The 22,321-nt window shown below is 35.4% G+C and overlaps 1 protein-coding gene across 3 annotated transcripts in view; it reads left to right on the forward strand.

Annotated features, from left to right (window-relative positions):
• Positions 1-22,321, forward strand: part of KCNT2 (potassium sodium-activated channel subfamily T member 2) — a 359,890-nt gene that overhangs the window by 314,582 nt on the left and 22,987 nt on the right. For 2 of the 3 annotated variants that reach the window (XM_042925448.1, XM_042925449.1), the window contains one exon: positions 19,727-20,027. In XM_042925448.1, coding sequence (XP_042781382.1) covers positions 19,727-20,027 — 301 coding nt within the window. Of the gene's footprint in view, positions 1-2,469; positions 2,491-19,726; positions 20,028-22,321 lie in introns of all 3 variants that reach the window. The other variant, XM_042925450.1, reaches the window with a different exon arrangement.

The raw sequence follows: 22,321 nt of genomic DNA on the forward strand, positions 1-22,321 counted from the left end.
ATAGTGGAAGCTTCTATTTCTCAAAACAAATCATAACATTTTCTGACGAAACTATGTATTTATAACTAATAAAAACAACTAATAGGTTTATAGTCATATATAGTCATATAAGACCCAATCATTTATTATTTTTCAGATTATACTATCAAGTGTTAAGTTCAGTCCTATCCTGTGGATAACATTTCATGTCAGAATGTAGTAGGGATAAACACAAGTAAAAACTAGGCCTTGCTACCTTGTTATTTCATGAAGTTAAAAAAAGTACAAGTTAAAGTTGTATTTAACTTTACATGGGATTTCATGCCAACTCATTTTCTAGTCTGTCTTTAGTATCTTCTTATATTCAATGTATAGAAAAAAAGTTATTTTGCTTTGTCTGTGGGAGTAGGGGAAATACTACTCTAGCAGACATCTTTGAGAAGATAAATGATGATGAAGAATATTTATCATTAAAATTGTAACATGTACAAAAGACCTGGAATACAGTATGCTTTTTGGTGAGCTGTATACTGGTGGAAGGAGAATTCATACAAACACAGAGAATAAAGCATAGGTTCATACAGTGACTCAAGAAATCAGTCCATGGAAAGTAGGGTACAGCTGGATCCGCCCCCTTTTAGCTGGTGATATATCACCATGCCAGACTTCTACACCGTCTATATGTGTCTATTTAAGGGAATCTTTAGAAACATCAGAATCTCCTGGTTCAAAAAACACAGGATACACAAGGACTCATGCTGCTCTTGCTGACAAAGAGGAACTACATTTCTGTCCACAATCCTTTATCCACAATTCCGAAATCCAAAATATCTCACTTGAATTGTGAGATTTTAATGTTATTATTCCACTTACAGTTAATATTCTTTTTTTTTCATGCTTATTTATTTTGAGAGAAAGCATGTGTGCATGAGCTGGGGAGGGGCAGAGAGAGAGGGAGAGAGAAAATCCCAAGCAGGCTCCATGCTGTCAGCACAGAGCCCAAGGCAGGACTCGATCCGAGGAACTGTGAGATCATGACTTGAGCCGAAATCAAGGCTTAACCAACTGAGCCACCCAGGCACCCTTAAAGTGAATATTCTTACTTTTCATTGCAGAAATATTACTATATTTTATCATGAAATGTTACCCAAGACCCACTAGGGACATTTCCTACCATACAGTATATAGTACAGTACCATTTTCTAAAGTCTGTTAAGTTCTTAATTAATAGACATATTTGTTCTTATGGTTGTTTGGTAAGAAAATGTGAAACTGCATTTACCTCGTTTTCCAGTGTACTGAAAGTCCCATTTGTTTGAAGTATATTGTAACCACTGAGAATTGTACTAGAAATTAGAAAAAGATCATTTTAAAGCACATTAAAGTACCAGTATCTCTTCGGTGTGCACAATAAATTAGTGGAATATGTTACTCTGATTGTTGGTCACCTTCACAGTTAGTAAATCCTGTAACTTTAAAGCATGTGATTTAATGGAATAGTTAATCATTGACTGTCCCATCTATCAGTCATTAACTCTTGACTATTAAGGTGAAACGTAGTATTTTTAAATGTACAAAATCACATTAATAAAATTATTTTAATAAGGATTAAGATAGAATAGTTTTGAAATTCTAGCTGCCCATTCTGCCATTATTCACTCAAGCAATGTTTTTATTTTCTTGGGCCATGTGTTAAGAATCCTGAGATCAACAGTTTTAAGGAGGCTGTAATTAAATGTTCATTATGCATTTTTTAGATTTGTGACAACAGTTAGAATGCTAGACGATTTGTCAGACTTGAGTAATGTTATATCAAGGAATATAATTGAAAATTTCGCTTCCACTTACTGAAAAGTGAATAGAATGTTATTCTTTAGAACTGAAGAATAAGATAGCATGACTTTTATATCCCCTAATTACTTAAGGGTTATATGGTGACTGGACAGATCAAGTTTTAGACTTCACAGCCAATGTGAAAGCTCGGAATATTTCTCAAAATGAATTAAATTTATGCATTGGAGAAAAACAATCTTATTACAACATCTAAATTTAGAAGTATTAAATTTTAGAAAACAATTTTATATGAGATGCAAATTTTAAAACAGTACAGATATTAATGCCAACAATGATTATTGAATGCCAATAATCATATCAAATATTCTCTCATGAACTTTATAAGCTTCTGTCAGTTGTTTTATTTTCTCTACTTGTACCACTTTTTCTTTTGATTAGAGAGACAGTTTTACCAAACAAACAAACAAAAAATAATCGAATAAGAAGTTTCTGGGAAGCTTTTAAAATAATAATCTATTCTTTATCTAATTTTATTCAGAAGCCCCGTGATAAACAATGAATCACATAATTGTAATGTGAGTGCTAAGTGGGGACTTGTCATATTTTGTCTTTGTTGCTGATCGTTTCATGTATGTATTGTTTAGTCATTGTTTAAACTGTATTTTGTATGTTTCTTTTTTCCTTCCTTTGTGTCAGTCTCGAGAAATAGCATCACAAGTAAGTATTTTGTCTCCCTTTCCTCAACCAGTTTAATTGTGAATTCAGAGCTGTTAAAAGGAAAGAATATTAATGATTGAATTCAATATTTCAGATATTAAAATAAAAAAAATTCATTAAGCTGAGGTGTTATAAATGCTCTATTTTCAAGTTAGTGTGTCTGTATTTCCCTAATAAGATTGTGAGATCATTTTACCTGTTTGTCTTCAAACAATGTTTATGTATTAATCCAATCATATGTTTTACTGTGTGATGTCATTACCTACTTATCACTTAGTGGCTGTGGATTGTCTGTCTGTCCTTGAGTGAGGGGCCCACCTTAAATGCAAGCAGCTGGGACTGAAAATGTGATATGAAACATACCTTTTTGTACACTTCCTGTGTAGGCTGGTCCCCCTAGAAGGGGTTATAGGAACAATAGGACGTGGGATGGCTTTCTCTAGCATACTTTTTAATGTTGAATTTATTCTTTAATAGTTTTAATTTATTGTCATGAAGAAACCATCAGTTTAGTGTTTGATAACAGTGATCAGTGCTAATAATTGATTTATTACAATGAAAACAAAGTTCTTAATATTATGTATGTGTACATGCACTTATATTGCTGAAAACCTTGATATCATCTTCCTGTGATTTGTATTTTTAATTTTATTTTCCACTTTCTTCGTATAAACTATGGTAAACAATTGTCATTATGGTCTTAGCACCTAACACACACTCCCAAACATTAACATAATTAATGTAACTATTACAAATCTAAGCATTTTCAACTTTAAAAATTGCATTTTGAATGTGAAAGCAGTGGTAGAATTCAGCCCATTAAGTGTAAAAGTTGTGTGCCAAAGCTGCCATCTGAGAGTACACATCTTTTTCAGCTTGTTGAATTTTGGAGAAAAGTTCTGTATTATATTATCCAAATTTTTGGTGTAATGACTATTGTCTTACCTATGTCATACATTTGAATCTATATAATAAATGCAAATTCTGTTCACTAACTTATTTTAAACATCTTAAATTATTTATTTAAAGTTTTAAAAGTTGCAGCTATCTATTTTTCAGTATTCTTATTTTGTTTTATTGTATATTAAATCTTTTAGAATTTACTAAGTAATCACCAAAGAACTTCACTTTGGGGTGCATGAATGATGCTTTAGAGGACTGCTTTCCGACCTATTTCACATGATGGTCCACACTGAAAATATAGTGTTTGTTTGGCATGAAGACGCTCAGGGGTTTCAGCTACCATGACTGCCTGCAGGTTGAGCAAATTAAGATCAAATTTTAGATCAATGTAGAACATATCCCTGGCACAGAATGATTTTGGGGAACATGTTTTAGAGTTTTATTGTTGCTTTTTTAGAATGTTTTATAACACTTTGAGTTCAAATGAGATCAAACATATATTTCTAAAGTTTTAAATTATACCAATATCTGACCTGACCAGCTGCACAAATGAAATTTCAAGTGCAGTGAATTGGCATCCAATATTTAATAAAATATTTGGTAATATGTCACAAGCCAAGTTGTTTCACCTTGCTTTTCCTCAAGGGATTCTCAGGTATAAGTCCAGATGTGGTAGAAACACAGTGGTAGAAACACTTGCTAGGGTTTCCTCTGTGTCCCAGGAAAAACAAAATTTTCATTTGGTCAAAAACTTTATAGTTTTATGTTTGGAAATGGACTGAATCTTTCAGATGTAGGTTTTGGCTATGTTGCAGTTCTACATATTGATTCAGATGTTCTGCATTTGTATTCAGGTGGTACACATCACCATCACCTCTTTTCTCTAACTTACCACTTGGGGGCTAAAAGGCAAAAGTTTGGCACATTGCTGAATCATGGCAGCCAATTGCAAGTTTACCCATGGAGGTTTTTTCTTTCTCATAGATATTATTCTAGGTCTAAACATCTTTCAGTCAGCTCCCTGTGTAAGCAAAGTGTCTTCCCTTTCATTTACTGGAGGGTTTGAGTCTTCCAATATAAGTATCGTTCTTGCAATACTTTTTATGGAGGAAAAAAACCTCTAATTGTACTGTGGATATGAAGACATTTATCTTTGTAATTCTGATTGTTTCTACAACAATTTTCACCTTTTTGAGCTCTAATTTTTGTTTTTAGGTTTTTTTCTCTCCCCATCAACTCTCTCCCTTTACCTTTGAATATATATGGGTTTCCCAAATTCTCAAGAAAAATTTCCCCTTTTATTCTTTTTCTTTCTTATCTTATTCTTGTTGTTAAAATCTGAGAAAAGCTCATATGGCTGTTTATTCTATTCCTTATCAATGTCTTCCACAGTTTCTCCCCACTACTGTATTTATTCTCTTCTTGAATCACTAAAAGTCTTTAGCCAAAATCATGGACATTTTAAACTAGTTTTAATTTATTTAGACATCATATAACCTTTATCAGGGTTCATTATCTTCTACATCTTAAAATTATTTACCCTCAGTTTTTATATTATGAGTTACTTTCTTTATGTGTTTTACCTGTTTTTATTGGTTCATTTCTTAAACTTCCCTCCCTCTTTCTATTGTTCAATTTCTGCCTATAACAGCTCATTTGAGATACTGCCAACGTGATCTCCCATCTGAAGGCTTGTCCTTAACCCGTTGTCCGTGGGATTGGCTCTGGAGCTCAAGACTCCCAAGTAGCTGCAGCAATCTAGGACTTCTAGGACTGGTCTTCATCTTTAACTTCCAGAAAGTGCTCCATTAACCACCTGAGTTTAGGCTAAAGTTCATTGCAAGTAGTCTTACCTGGAGGCTTAATCTTGATCCCTGCCCAGTGCTAAGCACTTTATTATTTTATTTAATCCTCACCATAAGCCAATATGGCAGACAATATTATTCTCATTTTTTTAAGTTTATTTATTTACTTTGAAAGAGAGACAGAGAGAGCAAGTGGGGAGGGACAGAAGGAGAGGGAAAGTCCAAAGCAGGCTCCACACTGTCAGCACAGAGCCTGATGCGGAGCTCGAACTCACAAACCGTGAGATCATTACCTGAGCCAAACCAAGCATCGGTGCTAAACCGACTGAGCCACCCAGGCGCCCCAACATTATTCGCGTTTTTAAAGCAGAGATATAGAGAAGTTAACTTGACTAAGGTCAAAAGCCCTGGAAATAGCAGACCTGGTTTTAGAATTTATCACTGACACCAGAGCCTCTTTTAATCACCAGGTCTCACTGTAGCAGCCTCTACCGGTTTCTGAACTACCTCTCTCTTTTCCACCATCTGCTCTGAGGTCCTCAGATGCTTTGTTTAAGAATCAACATGGGAACTGACACTGGAACCATAAGCAGGCATTTACTAAATGTATGTTTTATAGTCTTTTGGTCTTTTTCTACACTTGATCTTGCAACAGTCGTTGTGTCTTACGGTTTCAATTATTACCTCTATGTTGATGGATGGCAGATTTGTGTTTTCCATCCTTGTAATTCATAAAAATGAAGACAAACCTATTTTCTGCCAGATCATGTTCACTTTGTTATCTACTAGGAGGTAAAAATATTTATTGAGCACCACTAGGCACCCGATGGCACCCATCAAGATGATCGGTACGTGTCAGTAAACATACAAGAAAGATTTCTCAGAAAGCTAACATGAAAACTTCATGTCTTTTCTTGAATTTAATTACTTCTTGGTGGATTTACAATATCTAAATTCTCTTCCCTTCAATATCTTGCATAGAACAGATTAATGATCATATTCCTTACTTTATTCACATGATGCATGATGCATATAGTGGATATTTGATGCCTACTATATCAAATCAAATTTCTTATTGCTGGATTTTACACTACTTTATATTCTAACCATTCTTTATTGATAATCTTTCTGTCCCTGTGTCTGCTACAGATCATTTATTCAGTTACTCTGCCTGACCAAATGAGAAATGAACTTGGTATCAGATGATCTGGGTTTAAATGTTGGCTTCTCCCTTTACTAGCTGTGTGTAAAATGGTCTCTTCTCAACACACAGCAAAGTGAAGACTAAGTAGGGAGCATATGATTATCACTTCACAAATTAGAATAAAGGGCAGTTGTGTGTTAGTTATTCATAGCTAATGGCAAACGATTCTGGAGCAGAGTACATAGAGTACCATAGATCTTATTTCATCAGTTTTCACTGCTGCACCATTTTGAGTGGATGACATTCCTTAGAAAGCATTTGTATCAACACACTTAAATTTATAAAATAATATAATAGTAAGTATTCTTGTGATTTGGATAAATACTTTATAATATTAGTCAAACATGTATATATTCACTATATACCTCAAATGCATTCTAATTACACACACACACACACCCCGTGAGTCTAAGCTCATCTGTAATTTTGTTTCACAATTTCTCTTACAGAAAATATACTCTTAGATCTTTTTTCTTACCTTATTTTACAATTATTTTAAAATATTTTCTGGCTTTTATTCTTATCTTGTGCATTTCCACCGCCAGGAAAGCATTTCTTACTTGCATTATGTCCTTACTCTAACTTAATAAGAATCTCATTGAAACACTTATTAGCAGGAAGCTGTTTAAGTGAATCCAATCTGTTTGATTTAATTTAACTACATAGTCATGACTTTCTGTCCACTTAACATCTTAAACTGCATGGAGATCATGCTTTCACTCTGCACAGCCATAAGAAGTAAATTAGGCCTTTAGTTACAGCTTTCTGTTGAATGGCCACTAGAGTCTACAAAATCAGAACCAGATGGAAAATTATAAGATTGATCTAGGTCTGCATAATGGAGTGGTGTTCTGTAAGCAACAGTATACTTGGATCAATAATACTGTTTTGTGTAGATTCTTTACATGAGAATGTGAATATTTATATCTGTGAAGTCTTATATCGTTGTATCTATTCTTCTTTTTTTTATTTTTATTGTTTTAGAGGGGGAGGTGAGGGAGAGGGAGAGGGAGAAGGAATCAGGCTCCACACTCAGTGCAGAGCCCAACATGAGGTTCAATCCCGTGACCCTGAGATCATGACCTTAGCTGAAATCAAGAGTCAGATGCTCCACTCAGTCACCGAGGCACCCCCATTATGCCTGCAATTTAATTAAGACATTAAATATATCACAGAAATTTTCTTTCCACAGGCTCATTTATCCATAACTACCATATGTTTTAGGTCAGTGGTTCTCAAATGATAGAAAAAAGAAAGGGGGAGAGAGAAACAGTGTTTAAAATGGTGGAATTGGCCCATTAGAATCACTGTAATGGTTTTTCATGAATTTATATGCTTAAGTCCTTTTATTCTGGACTGTAAAATGCTGGAGGTGATAGAATGATATCCTCCCTAACTTGCCCTACAATGGGTAGGATCTGCCCCCACACACATATACTCACTGTTGAAACCATTGTTTTAGGCTGTGTATTCCTGTAATTCTGGAAAGTGGTAAGAGAAAATTGAACTGTGAAGAAGACAGAGCTGGCAATGAAAATATGATTCTAATAATGTAAGCCATTGGAATGCCTTTATGAGGATGTTAAACCTATGTGCTTATTCAGTGCTCTTCTATTTGTTGATTGTAAGTCAGTTTATTCAGATGTATAAGCTATTCTTTACACACACACACACACAAGTATGTATAATACATTAAAACCTAATCATAGAAACCCCAAAAGGGTGTTTTATGTAGAAAGCAAGTACACTCTTATGTTTATTTGTTTCTAGACATAAAATGGATGAATTGGTCAAAGAAAACCACTCTTTAGTTTCCTTATAAACCAAAATTTAATGATGATGAAATCAATCTAAATTTGGGCCAGACTTTCATTCTGGCCTAGTGGACACACATCAACATGTGGCAGACGACAGTTAAAGTTAAATAACAATTAGAAGACTGAAGGGGTGTCTTGAGACCTACAAAAAAAGTACTTGTCAAATATATGGTAATAGCAATTCTGATGCCGATAATATCACTTTCTCTTTAAAAAGACAAAAAATGTAAGCATTACTTGGAGAAGAAATGCTATACCTTCAGAGAAGACAAAACATTCCACTACTACACAGTGAAAAAAAGTGGACATCATCTGACTTCAAAAGAAAAACAATGAGAAAATAGTGTAAAATAGTGTTAGTGGCATTGGTTAGTGACATTTTCATGGAAACATGACATAATAAAGGCATTTTCATTAAACATTTAAAATATATTTCTGAACACTACAACTTAAAAGAGTTATGCATACTTTAGAGAAATATTAACCTTTAAATATTGCTGTTTAGCAAATTCTTTTCTCAGGATCACCAGTAACTTCTATAACATACTTGTATGAATAAAAGGTGCGTAACTTTTATTTAAAAATCTCCCATCATGGGTAGTGCTATGGTCCTAAATAAGCTAATGACCTTTTATTATGTATTTTCCTCTTCCTCAGTGCCTCTATAACAATAGCTATTATTTATGACATATATAGTAGAGGGCAAAAAGCTGTAGTAAGAACTATTTTTTTTATTTTTATTTTTTTTTATTTTTGGGACAGACAGAGACAGAGCATGAACGGGGGAGGGGCAGAGAGAGAGAGGGAGACACAGAATCGGAAACAGGCTCCAGGCTCCGAGCCATCAGCCCAGAGCCTGACGCGGGGCTCGAACTCACGGACGGCGAGATCGTGACCTGGCTGAAGTCGGACGCTTAACCGACTGCGCCACCCAGGCGCCCCAGAACTATTTGATAATAGTCATCACCCATTCTATTCCATAAAAAATGCTTCATTCTTGGCTTCCTGAATAGTCAATTTTTCTATACATTCTCATATTCTTAATTTCTTATTTCTCATCTATTTCATATTCCCCAACTGAAGATTCTGAGGTATAAAAGTTAAAACGAGGGCATTATCTCTAAACCACATCTTTTTTTTTTTTTTTTTTTTTACCATTTTTAAGGTTTATTTATTTGGGGGGGGGGCGTGGAGAGGCAGAGAGAGAGGGAAAGAGAGAATCCCATGCAGGCTCCAAGCTATCAGCACAGAGCCCGATGCTGAGCTCAAACTCATGAACCATGAGATCATGACCTGATCTGAAATCAAGTTGATGCTAAACTGACTGAGCCACCCAGCCCCTGTGGCCCAACACCTATCTTTTCATTATTAAAATTCCCAACTTATATTAGTTAATCATAAATAGAAGCTTGGGAGGACTCTACAGATACAGCATAAAACTGCACAGCATAAAACTGTTGACAATTGACGGCAACACAACTCAAAAATTTTGCTGAGCAGCAGGAAGTGAAATCAGTTAATAAGCCTCAGCAAAAGAAGATCCTCAGTGGTAGTGGCCATTGCCTGCATACCTTGCTTGCTGTGCCAAATATTGAGATCAACCCTCATAGACAGGAGGGACACCTTTACCCAAATCTGGTAAAAGTGTTGAGACTGGCAATTCCACATGTGCACCAAGAGGGTAGGGTAAAGGGCCATAAGTCACTGTATTGGTCTGAGTCTTCCAGAGAAACAGAACCAAAAGGAGATATATATATATATATATATATATATATATATATATATATATATATATATATGAGAGAGAGAGAGGTAGATGTGTGTGTGTGTGTGTGTGTGTGTGTGTGTGTTTCTTATTATAAGGAATTGGCTTATGCAATTATGGGGAGCAAGAAGTCCCAAGATCTTCAGTTGGCAAGCTGGAGACCCAGGAGAGCTCGTGGTGTAACTCTAGTCTGAGTCTGAAGGCCTGAGAGTCAGGAGAGCTGAGATTGAAGCTGCATTCAAGGGCTGCATTCAAGGGCTGAAGACTGGTGTTCAAAGTTGAAGCAGTTAAGTAGAATAGCCTTTTGTTCTACTCAGATCTTCAGTTGATTAAATGGGGCCCACCCACACTGGGGAGTACTACCTGCTTTACTCAGTCTACCAATTCAGATGTTAGTCTCATTCAGAAACACCCTTACAGACACACCCAGGATAACGTTTGGCCAGATGTTTGGGCACCTGTGGCTTAGTCATGTTGACACACAAAATTAACCTTCATGAGTTCACTCTTTGTCAGTTAGGCACCTTATACATCTGTTCAAAACGTGCTTAATCTCCAAAGACAATAACAAGGTCCTAATTCCTTTTAACATGTTAACATAACTATTTTGCGTACAAATAAAAACACACTAAGTCCTTCACCAAAGGGGAGCTAAAGTCCTTGAGTGATGTTTCCTTGTCTCCCTGATGTCTGTAACTTAAATAGTATGCTGTAAAATTAACAGTACTTAAATAGTATGATATAAAGCCTATACATTTTACATTACATGATAAAGAAATAAGAGAGGGAAGAAAACAAAAATATTTCTTAACACACATGCACACAGTCAAATAAATTTATAACAAAATAAGGGAGAGATATGCATGACAATTGCATTCCTTATTTCTGTTAACTATTCACTTGGTCATAGCTGGTACTTCCTTCCTCTACCTTTTGTATTCTATATTCCTGTTGCCTTCAGCCAGCACCTGTCTGGTGAGGTGACTCAAATCTTCATTCTTGTCTAGTGGTCTGGGCCGTTAGTAGTTCTATCTGGATAGGATTCTTACAGTTTTCCATTGACCTAACCCACAGAGTACAATAATACTAAGAGAGCCCTAAAGGAGCTCGCTCCTTTGTTCGCAAAGAAGAGTAGCCATTCGCAGAGGATGGCAGGGTTTTGCTCCCAACAGCATCCCTATCTGCCAGCAACACTGCACGCACCATTGGTTTTACTAGATCCTAGAGCCCAAGTGGCAGAGCACTTGCATAGCAGCCTGGACCTCTTACAGAGCCTTTTTTTTTTTTTGGTCTGGGCTACTAAAAATTGGCGGGTTTTGGGGTCACTCAGTAAATGGGCCAGAGTTAACACACCCAGATGAGGACTATGTTGCCTCTACTGTCCAAAGAAGCCCACTAGGTATTGTGCTTCTTTTTTGGTCCCCTTGAAATGTCACTGAAGTAAGAGCCCCCTGTATTTTTGCCAGATCCGTCTTCCACCTTCTGACATGCAAATGTCTTATCAGTAAGTTTTGGGTAGTTGCTACTTCCTGCCTACTAGGTCCAATCAGCATAATGTCATCAATGTAACTGGCGTGATATCTTGTGGAAGGGAAAGGTTGTCAAGGTCCCTACAAACTAAATTATGGCATAGAGCTGGAGAGGTGATATACCAGTGAGGTAGAACGGTGAAGATGTCCTTGGCAGCCGAGAGCAAAATGCTTCTGGTGTTTCTTATTGATGGAGATGGATAAAAAGACATGTACCAGATCAATAGCTACATACTAGGTACAGGGGATGTGTTAATTTGTTCAAGCAGTGAAACCACATCTGGTGTAGCAGCTGCAGTTGGAGTTACTACCTAGTTAAATTTAGGATAATCCACTGTCAGTCTCCAAGCTCCATTTGTCTTCTGCACTTGCCAAATAGGTGAGTTGAGTGGGGTTGTGGTGGGAATCACCGCAACTGCATATTTCAAGTCCTTGATGGTGGCGCTGATTTCTGCAGTCCGTCTAGGAATTTGGTATTGCTTTTGGTTTCATATTTTCTTCCACTGGTCTAGGGGCTTCTGCTTGCCCTTTCCCATCATAGTAGGTCAGTATGGTCAGGGAGCCAATGTGGGGCTGGAATTGGAAAAATATCATTAGGATGGGTTCTGGGAACTACTGAGTCCACTGTGTGACAGACCTGAGCTATTGGTCACATGACGACCATAAGCTCCTACCCTGACTGGTGGACCAAAGTGATGTTTTGAGTGTCCTGGAATTAGAATCATTTCAGAGCCAGTCTCCAGTAGTCTTTTTAAAAGGTCAGATTATTTCCTTTTCTTCAGTGTACAATCACCCTGGTAAAAGGTTGTATGTCTCTTTGGGGAAGGCTGGGAAAAAGATTAACGGTATAAGTTTTTGGTACTATGCCAGATCCTTCCGCAAAAGGAACAAGCTTCTTCTCCTATGAAGCGTTCTAGTTGTGTAAACTGACTCAATTCTGGGGATTATTTGAAAGTCTGTGACACTCTATTTTTATGATTCAGGTTAGATTTTTGTTCACTCGACCTAGATGTTTTATGCTTATGCAGATCAGGTAAGAGTTTAGTGGGTTTTCCCACCTATTTTACCTGTAGGAACACCAGTGCCATGCGTCTGTGCAAGTCAGACTATTCTGATTGCTCCTTTGACTCTGTTGTCCATTATAACCATGCTTACCTTGGGCAGTTGATTGCTACCACTTGGCCCATGCCTCCTTGGGATCCAGCTACTTCCATTGCATTCAGGTTTCCCAACCGAGTGACTGCAACTATCAGACTATGGTCTGGCCCGGGGAGAAGAGTGATCTTGGAGCTCTTCAAGGGTACTGAGGCTCTGCTCACAAATTTATTCCTCACAATTGCGGTGAAAGGAATGCCTTCTAGACCCTCTCACTGTGGGTGAATATGTTTTAAGTGAAAAATCTACTCTTACATTTCAATCTTCTCACAACTTTAAATCCCTTGCTTTACATTAAACCAGATTAGATTCCGCATGTCCAACTTGCTTACTGTGGGTCACCTTTTGGTACATGTTTCAGCCAATCAACCAGATAAACTGTTAGAACCCTTTCTAACTCCCCAAGCTGAAACTTTCAATGCAGAATCTCTACTTAATGAGTCCATATCAATAAATACTGCCTGATCCAACTTTATGTTTCTTCTACCATTGTCCCACACCCTTAATATCCATTCCCACACACGTTGCCCAGATTTTGGTCTATGTAAATTAGACAACTCTCAAGTAGTTCTTTTGGAGTATAACTTCCTAAACATGTGATGAAAAATAAAGTAGCTAATATATATGCCATCCATCTATCATGTACATCTTTAGGAATCACTTTACTAGGACACCTGATATAATAATACAGCCAATTAAAATAAGAACCACATTCCCTTCTCAATTTGTTCTTAGTAGCTCAGATGAATGTAAATTCTATGGAAGACAGCCACCATGTTGTTAGCAATTACATAACAATAATATTTAAGATCTTAAAGAAGAAAAAAGTATGATTTTCTGGGTCTAAAAGCACAAGGAAGGCTGTTAGGTAATTGAAACCCCTGTACACTGATTGTTTCTGAATGACAGTTTTAAAGGCCCAGGGGAAAAAATGAACCACAATGTGAGAAATAATATCAAGATGATAAATTAGCTAGGTTTCAAAATTCCACAGAGACCAAAGAAAGGAAAGATTTAATTAAACACACATTCATGCACACACACACACGAAATATTGCCAAGGATGTGTGAATATGCAACTTAATGTATAAATTTAGAACAAACAATAAAAAAGGAAAGTGAATTCATAAGCATAAGAGTAACTGATTAGGATTGATTTTCTTTTAGGGACAATAACAGAAAGATAGGTACTAGATATGGGGTGGGGGAGATGGAAGGAGAAAGAGGAGAAAAAAGAGAAGAGAGAGAGAGAGAGAGATGTATTCTGTTCAACAGTGCTAGAAAGCTAGGATAAGTCTGTGGATTATTTAGCACTGTCTCTAAATAGACAACCTGGGATTTTTTTTCACTTGGACATAAAATTAAATTTTGACTTTGAAGTTATCAGATTGGAATGGTGAGTTACTAGAGGTTCTACGTGCTATGGGTAAACTTTATATTCACAGACTAATAGATGAAATAGAACATGGAGACGAAATATCTGATTTTTAGATACAGAAAATGAAGTCAAGAGATTGAAATTAGTTTTGCTATTCCACCAAGTGATTAACTTTTAAAAAGAAGCTATCATTTGAGCCTTAGTTCTTGAGTAATTATTTGACTTTAGAATTTATATTAGAGAATTACTACAGAATTCTCTTGTTTGTTTTTGCATCGAAAATTGTGAAAATTGTCACTATTTTTCAAGAAGCTCAGTTGGTTTGTTCGAAGTCATGAGGTATTAGCCTGGTAGGACTGAAAATACAATGTAGTATTGGATTCCAAAGTCAGCATATTTTAGACTATAATGTTGTTTATTGTCTACTTATCTCTGTGATTCTGAAAATATGCTGAAAATACATCTAAATACAATGTAACTAGTTATTTTCTATCTTTTCTTAGATCACAGACTAAAGGAATTGGTTAATCTGAGCCTTTATAGAAAGTGGGGAAACATCTTTTTGTGAACTTTTTTTAATACAAAGAAATGTCCATGAGACCCCAGATCACTAGCCAAGGTGCATATGGATTAAATTCAGATGATCTCTCAAGTATTCTTATAATTTAACCTTCCTTTAAATTTTTTTATGTTTATTTATTTTTGAGAGAGAGAGATGGAGTGCGAGCAGGGGAGGGGCAGAGAGAGAGAGAGAGAGAGACGCAGAATCCGAAGCAGGCTCCAGGCTCCGAGCTGTTAGTACAGAGCCCTATGTGGGTCTCGAACTCAGGAAAGATGAGATCATGACCTGAGCCAAGTCAGTTGCCTAACCGACTGAGCCACCCAGGCGCTCCTAACCTTCCTTTAATGAAAAACATTAGATAGGAATTCTTTTATAAAGTGTTAAACTAACATACCTTTAGTGATTTCATTTTCCTCAGTTTTCTTTAACAACAATTCAAGATGTCTTCAATCATAAATCACATAGCACAGTTTAAGTCTATTTTAAAGCCTATAAAACTGTTCTTAAGGGAGTCATGAATCTAGATTACAAACACTCACTTTCAAACTATTGGGTGAATTGATTTATTTTAAAATACCACTTTGTTCCACAGATTGCTCAATAACCTTATGACATGAATAACTTCAACAAAAAAAAAAAAAAGAGAGGAAGTTGAACTGAGTCATTTTGGTGTGTGTGTGTGTGTGTGTGTGTGTGTGTGTGTGCATGTGTGTGTGTGCGTGCATGTGTTTGTGTGTGTAGAGTGTGGAAAAGAATGTTTGATATATATTGTGATTCTGACACTTTCTACCTTTCTGAAAACAATGAAACTAAGCTGTTTTAGGCATAAGAAACATTTTCTGCCAGTTCTCATTCTTGTGAAAAATTATTTGTAGCCTTTTTAAAAGCCATATTAAGTTTGATCAATATTTGGAAAATAATATAATTTTTAAAAATAATAATGTTTTAAATTTATATGAAAACTGTTGATTAGCCATATGAATTTTTCATTTCCTTATTGAACTACATAAATATGTTCCCAGAAGCATTTCATAAAAAATATGTGTTAGTCCATTCAAGTTGTTATAGTAAATTACCACAGGCTCTGGGTAGCGTATACACAACAGAAATTGATTGTTCACAGCTCAGGAGGCTGGAAGTGGGAGGGTGGTAACATGGTCTGGTGAAGGCCCCCTTCTGATCACAGACATCTCATTGGCTAATCCCAGGGCAGAAGAGGCTAAGGATCTCTCTGAGGTCTTTTTACTAAAGGCAGTAATCCCATTCATGAGGGCTCAACACTTACAATCTAATCATCTTCTGAAGACTTCACTTACTAATACCATCACTTTTGGGGCTTAAGATTTTAACAAAGAAACTTTGAGGGGATACAACATTCAGATCAGACCATAGCAATAGCAATATGAAAATGTTTTTTTTCATTCTTGTAAACATTAGTATTAAATCTTGATTTTCATGTTAGTAATTATGTTAGTCTTCTGATAGTAAAAGTACAAAAATCTCACACCAGAGTCCTCCCATTATTCCTAGAAATAATAAAGAATAAGTTCTAGAAGCAGTGCAGAGCAATAAATCTCCCCTTCCACTTAAATACTTGTTCTCTTCTTCAGATTCACAAAACTTTAACCAAGGAATCTTTACGCCCAAGGAATCTTTGTTTACAACACCTTGATTTCTTGTAAAATACAGCCACTGATAGAGAAAACTACATCAGAAATAAGAGTCATTCCTGTCTTTTTCATACCCATTTCTCACTTTTATATAACCCTTCATAATTATTTCTTCCTCTTGTCTCCCTTTTACTGTCTTTTCATACCAGATCATGAACCATAATATTAACTAATATTTAGTGAGCATTTTCTGAGACAGGCACTATATTGTGCACTTTTCAAGTATTATCTCTTAGGTCTCAGAAAAACATGTGGGCAAAGTAAAACTATAATTACCACTTTTCATATAGGGAAATGGGCGTGATCTTAGAGAGTTTAAATTACATAACCACGAATGCAGAGCTGGTAAATGGTGAAACATGTATTTAAACCCAGGTCTATCTGATGGCAGTGGTCTTGCTTTTAAGCAGTCTGTCACTCTGACTCTAAATTCAGGAAAAAGTCCTACGATCAAGGCACTTCTTCGTCTCCCAGCACCACACTGTTTCCACTAGATTATGGTGTGTCATGTTAAAAACACAATAGAGGTAATCCAGATGATGAGATGGCAGCAAGAAAGTATATCTATAAATGGACTTAAACTTTTTTTTAACATTTATTTATTTTTGAGAGACAGAGACAGAACATGAGTGGGGAAGGGGCAGAGAGAGAGGGAGACACAGAATCCGAAGTAGGCTCCAGGCTCTGAGCTGTCAGCCCAGAGCTCAACGTGGGCCTAAACCCATGAACTATGAGATCATGAGTTGAGCCAAAGTCAGAAGATAACTGACTGAGCAACCCAGGCGCCCCTAAATGGACCTTTTTAAAAAGCACACAGGTGTACACACACATATTTGCTACCCAGGAATAGAAAAACTAATGTTTATTTCCAGTGTAATTGTTATTGTCAATAATTATTCTAACTAGGATGTGTTATTATTATTATATGTAGAAAATTATAGTTGGCACATATTTTCTTTTTACATTGATGTGTTATAGGAATTTGCACAACATTTCAATGAGGTAGAAGATGGTTATTATTATTCTCGTTTTACATAGTGGTTAAAGCAGATTTGTTGTAGGAACAAAGCTAGGAAATATCCAAAATATCATTCAAACTTGTGATCTTAATACATAAAATTCAGTGTACTTTTCATTATGTCATATTGGAAATATGGAGAAAAACCTGCAAATTTCAAACACACAAGGAATAATCTATGTGTTGTCAGGTTCAAATTTCTTAAAATTAATCTTCAAATCCTTCAAATTCCTTTTTTCTGTACTTAAAGTGAAATATACAAAGAAATGATACTTATTTTATTGAATAATTGACAAAAAGGCCTTGTGATCCCTATGGATTTTCTTTATAAATCATGCCATTCCTTTCTTACGAAAATTCAAAACAATGATGAACAGGGTATTCAGTAATTTTAGCTTATACATACGTAGGCTTCAGTTCATGTTTTAGATGTTTGCTTGATACATTCCCTGGTATATATAACTAAGAAAAATCATTTGCAAAGACAGATAGGGTTTCACCCTCTACTTGAATTATGGGACTGGCAAGGTTACTATTTCCACACATTTGTAGGAAATCAAACTATTACTCACAGGGACTTTTGACTAGAAAGATCACTTCAAATAAATTTAAGATTAACAAAACCCTGCAAGCCAAAATGTCTAAATCTGTATGTTTTCATTTTTGCTACAAAGTACATATAAACTGAATCTACTGAACAAAGATTGGTATTATTTAATGATGGTAGATATTACTCAAGGGCTTATGTATTTTACTTCCACAGAAGAGGGTTTACAGTATATTATCAAGTAGGTGAGACTAGAGGAAGTTAAGACTCATAAAGGTATCCATGATTGCAAAACCAGGCAGCATCCAAATTTTATTACTTCCAATTTAAATTCTGTGTCTCAAATAAGTTTTCTAAAAACACTAAAATAAAATTTTCTCTTGTGGAGATTTGAAAGTTAAAACAAATTATTTTTAATGTCGCTCACTGTTTTGAAACAGAAATGTGGATGAATATTTAAATTTTTTCATTGAATTTAAGTGTGAGGTAATGTCATAGCTTGCCACTAGGAATTGTATGGAAGGCATTGACTGAGACTTGATAACTTACATTCACTTTTAAAGGGTTTTATTGGATCTACCTCCTGACCTTACTTAAATTGGTCATTTAAACGGTATTACTTTGAAACCCAGCAAAACATGAATGATAGAGCTAAAGTTCAAACTTCCATGCATAGAAGGGAAACACAGTTAGCAGATTCATGAGTATTGCCCTTATGTACAGTACAATTTAGGAAACTGTTCATTTGCATATGCATCCTTTTAGAAGGTAAGACCTTCAGCTTTGATCCATGTTGCATTTCGTTTAAATTCCTGGTATGAAAAGCAACATTTTGAAACAGGAAGCTTTTATTTATTAAGGGCCTACAATCAAAGGAAAGCTTCTTACTTTAAAAATCAGATTTAGTAGTAAAAAAGTAAATCAAAATACACTTTCTGAGTTTGTTTATTGTTTTTGCTTCCAATGGAGAATAGCCTGATTTAAATTTTATTTATGATTCTGGAGTACATTTGTGAAATATTAATATTTACAACAGATTTTCACTTAGAATACTGAGAACAGTTCCTGAAATACGTTTTAATATTTTAATCAGAAAAAGGTTTATGTCATGAATAGTTAATGCATGAACTAATTAAAAAGTGGTTTTGTTTTCTTCTGGGTCATGTGAGTAAATTAAAAAAAAAACCACACTTTACAAAGTTCATTCCAATGCCATTTTGAGAAAGAGCAATAATTTAAAAATCTTTTAAAATATTATGAATTCCAAAAGTAAAACAACGTGCATTATATTTATTTAAATTTCATGTGAAATGCCTGTAGTAGATTTGGAAAAGTTCATTACATTGACTTTATTTGAATAAAATTTTAAAATATTTTTTTGTGGGGTGCTTGGGTTGCTCAGTCGGTTGGGTGACCAACTTCGGCTCAGGTCATGATCTCACGGTTCATGAGTTCGACCCCTGTGTTGGGCTCTGTGCTGACAGCTCAGAGCCTGGAGCCTGCTTTGGATCTGTGTCTCCCTCTCTCTCTGCCCCTCCCCTGCTCGTGCTCTGTCTGTCTCTGTCTCTCAAAAAATAAATAAACGTTAAAAAAATTTTTTAAAAATAATATTTTTTTTGTTTGTGTCTCCAAACAACTCTATGCTAGTAGGGTTATATTGCAGATGCAAAGATATCTGGTTCATATATAAGTTCAAAAAAAGTATTCTCAAGTAATATTTTTGGTGGTGACAAAATGGACTCAATGATCACGATTTTGCTCTTTCTGGGGAAAGTCTCCTGAGATATATAATTATACCAAGATATTAGCAAAAGATACCAGCATACCTCCAGGTTACAATTATCCCTAAAATATCTAATTATCCATATCCATTTCCTTTACAGTCTCAAATATCTATCAGTGTAGAGGAGTGGGAAGACACCAAAGACTGCAAAGAACAAGGTCATCACCGAAGCAACCACCGCAACTCAACATCCAGCGACCAGTCAGACCATCCCTTGCTGCGGAGAAAGAGCATGCAGTGGGCCCGAAGACTGAGCAGAAAAGGTCCAAAACACTCTGGTAAAACAGCTGAGAAAATAACCCAGCAGCGACTGAACCTCTACAGGAGGTCAGAAAGACAAGAGCTTGCTGAACTTGTGAATAATAGAATGAAACACTTGGGTCTTTCTACAGCGGGATATGGTATGCTCTTTAAAAGTATTGTGTGATATGGACTTGTGATTTCTTGCCATGGTTGTTGTGTAGCTGGTTCACATTTAGTAAGTTAAGAATCACATTTTTGTTTCACAGGCCAATTTGAAATAACTACTGGCATATATCTAATATAGAAAATTATGATGACAGCCAAAGTAAATGCAAAAAATGTTAAGTATTTGCATAGTTCTTTAGGCACTCTGCTGAACCTGTTACATAAATTATCTTAATTTTATTTTTCACCAAAACTCTTCCATTTTAGAGACAAGGAAACTTAGTCAATAACTTGCTAATTAGCTTGTTAATAGCGTGGCTGAGATTTGTAACCCGTTCTGTCATGTTCTTACACATGCACACGGCGTGCACATGCATACACACACACACCACATCTTATTCTAGGATCTGGGATAAAATGAATTTGAGGCATGGGCAAGCAACTAAATGTAGCAGTCACAGATGAACTGAAATGTCTCTATAAAATTTGTTTAGTTTCTTGTGGTCCAGGAACAAAAGTCTCCAAAAGCTTTAATTTGAAGCTCAAACAGTACTTGATATATAGTATAGATCTGTATCAATAATTATTATTTCCTATGTTGATCTGTGACTGCAGTATAGATCAAAATGCACAGCTGAAATAAAAAACAAAGATAATTTAAAAATACATTGTTTACTAGCCTATGAATTTTATTAAAAAAAATTTGTCACACTTCAGAATAAAGCCAAATGATAAATAAAATGGTGTTGTTATAAATATAACTTGGGTAAATCAGAAGCTAAGATAATGTAAGTATTATGCAGGTTAAGGATAAAACGGAATGCACTCTGTATTTGCCCCCAAAGTCTCAACTTGAAACAGTGTACGTAGGGAGAAAGTTTAGTTGTTGAATTAGTTAGAGTTTAAAAGAAGTTAGCCTGCGTTTCTCTAAACATATTTACTGAGTACCAACTCTGTGCCAGGAACTATGCTAGGTGCTTTATGTGTATTTTTCATTACTCTTCATAACCCTGATTGAATAGGTGTCCCGTTTTACCCTAAGAATTTGAAGCTCAGAGCTTAAAGACCTTGCTCAAGGACATACAGTTGAAATGTATTGGAGTCAGGATTCCATATGTAATTGAAACAATTATTTTTTACTTAAGTGTAGTACAGACTCATCCGTGACCAATAATTTTAATATAATCATACAAGGTCTTACATTAAGAAATAAATTAGAAGAAAAATTTATCTTCTTTTTAAAATTTATATGAATAGCTCTTTGCTAATTTGATGACACTAAGTATGATTGTATTTCGTATAGAACTATAGTCCTATATTTGTGTGTACTTTTGTTAGTTATTATTCAGCTACTCTTTCTTTTTTTGGAAAGTTCTAGTAAATGATTGTTCATCCAAGTTCCAGCTGTGTTTCATGAACATTATAACCCAAGGCTGGTCCTGTAAGCAGTGTGGCAGATAACAGTTTGACTCTAAGAGACACAAAAATGCATGAACTGGCTGCATGGGAGAATCATCAGGGAACATATTATGTTTTTGCTAATGAAACTTCTATCAGGTACCTTGCATTTAGTTATTATCTGTGTTGTGTTTTTTTTATATAAATTTGTTAATTTAATTCTCACACTAACTCTTACAGAAAGGAAGAATGGATATTGTCCACCTTCTTTTTTTTTTTTTTTTGCTTTCTTTTCCTTTTTATTTCTTCTTCTCTCTGTCCATTTTAACCATCTATCCATCCATAGATCCATCAATCCTTTCTAAAGCCATGTGTTGGACACCTTTAACAGCATAAAGATTATGAAAATAGGACTTGAGATTTAATACATCATGGACTTACTAGACTTCTCCATGTGTTCCTAACTCATAATAATTCATCCATGCAACAGATATTATTGGTCTGTACTGGGAATAGACTAATGACCTGTTGAGATAGGACTTCTGCATTTATTAGACTTATATTTTAGAAGCCAATAGATTTATCAGATTATTTAACTCCTCCAAGCCATTTTTTTTAATCAGTGAAATGGAAATAATAATACCCATCTCATAAGTGTCTTGTGAGGGACAAATGGGATAATCAGTAATGTCCTTAGCTCAGAACTGGCATTCAATTAATACCACAAATCTTCCATATATCTATTTAAGTACTGTATGTATATCTGTGTTTTATACATAAAAGGAGTAAGTTGTGGTTTTTTTACCCACCTCAAAAAACAAAACAAAATAAAAACAAAAACAAAAACAAATTTTGCACCCTCAGAGGCAATATTGCCTCCATTGAGGAT

Source organism: Panthera leo, chromosome F3 (genome assembly GCF_018350215.1).
Source record: "Panthera leo isolate Ple1 chromosome F3, P.leo_Ple1_pat1.1, whole genome shotgun sequence".
NCBI lineage: Eukaryota > Metazoa > Chordata > Mammalia > Carnivora > Felidae > Panthera > Panthera leo.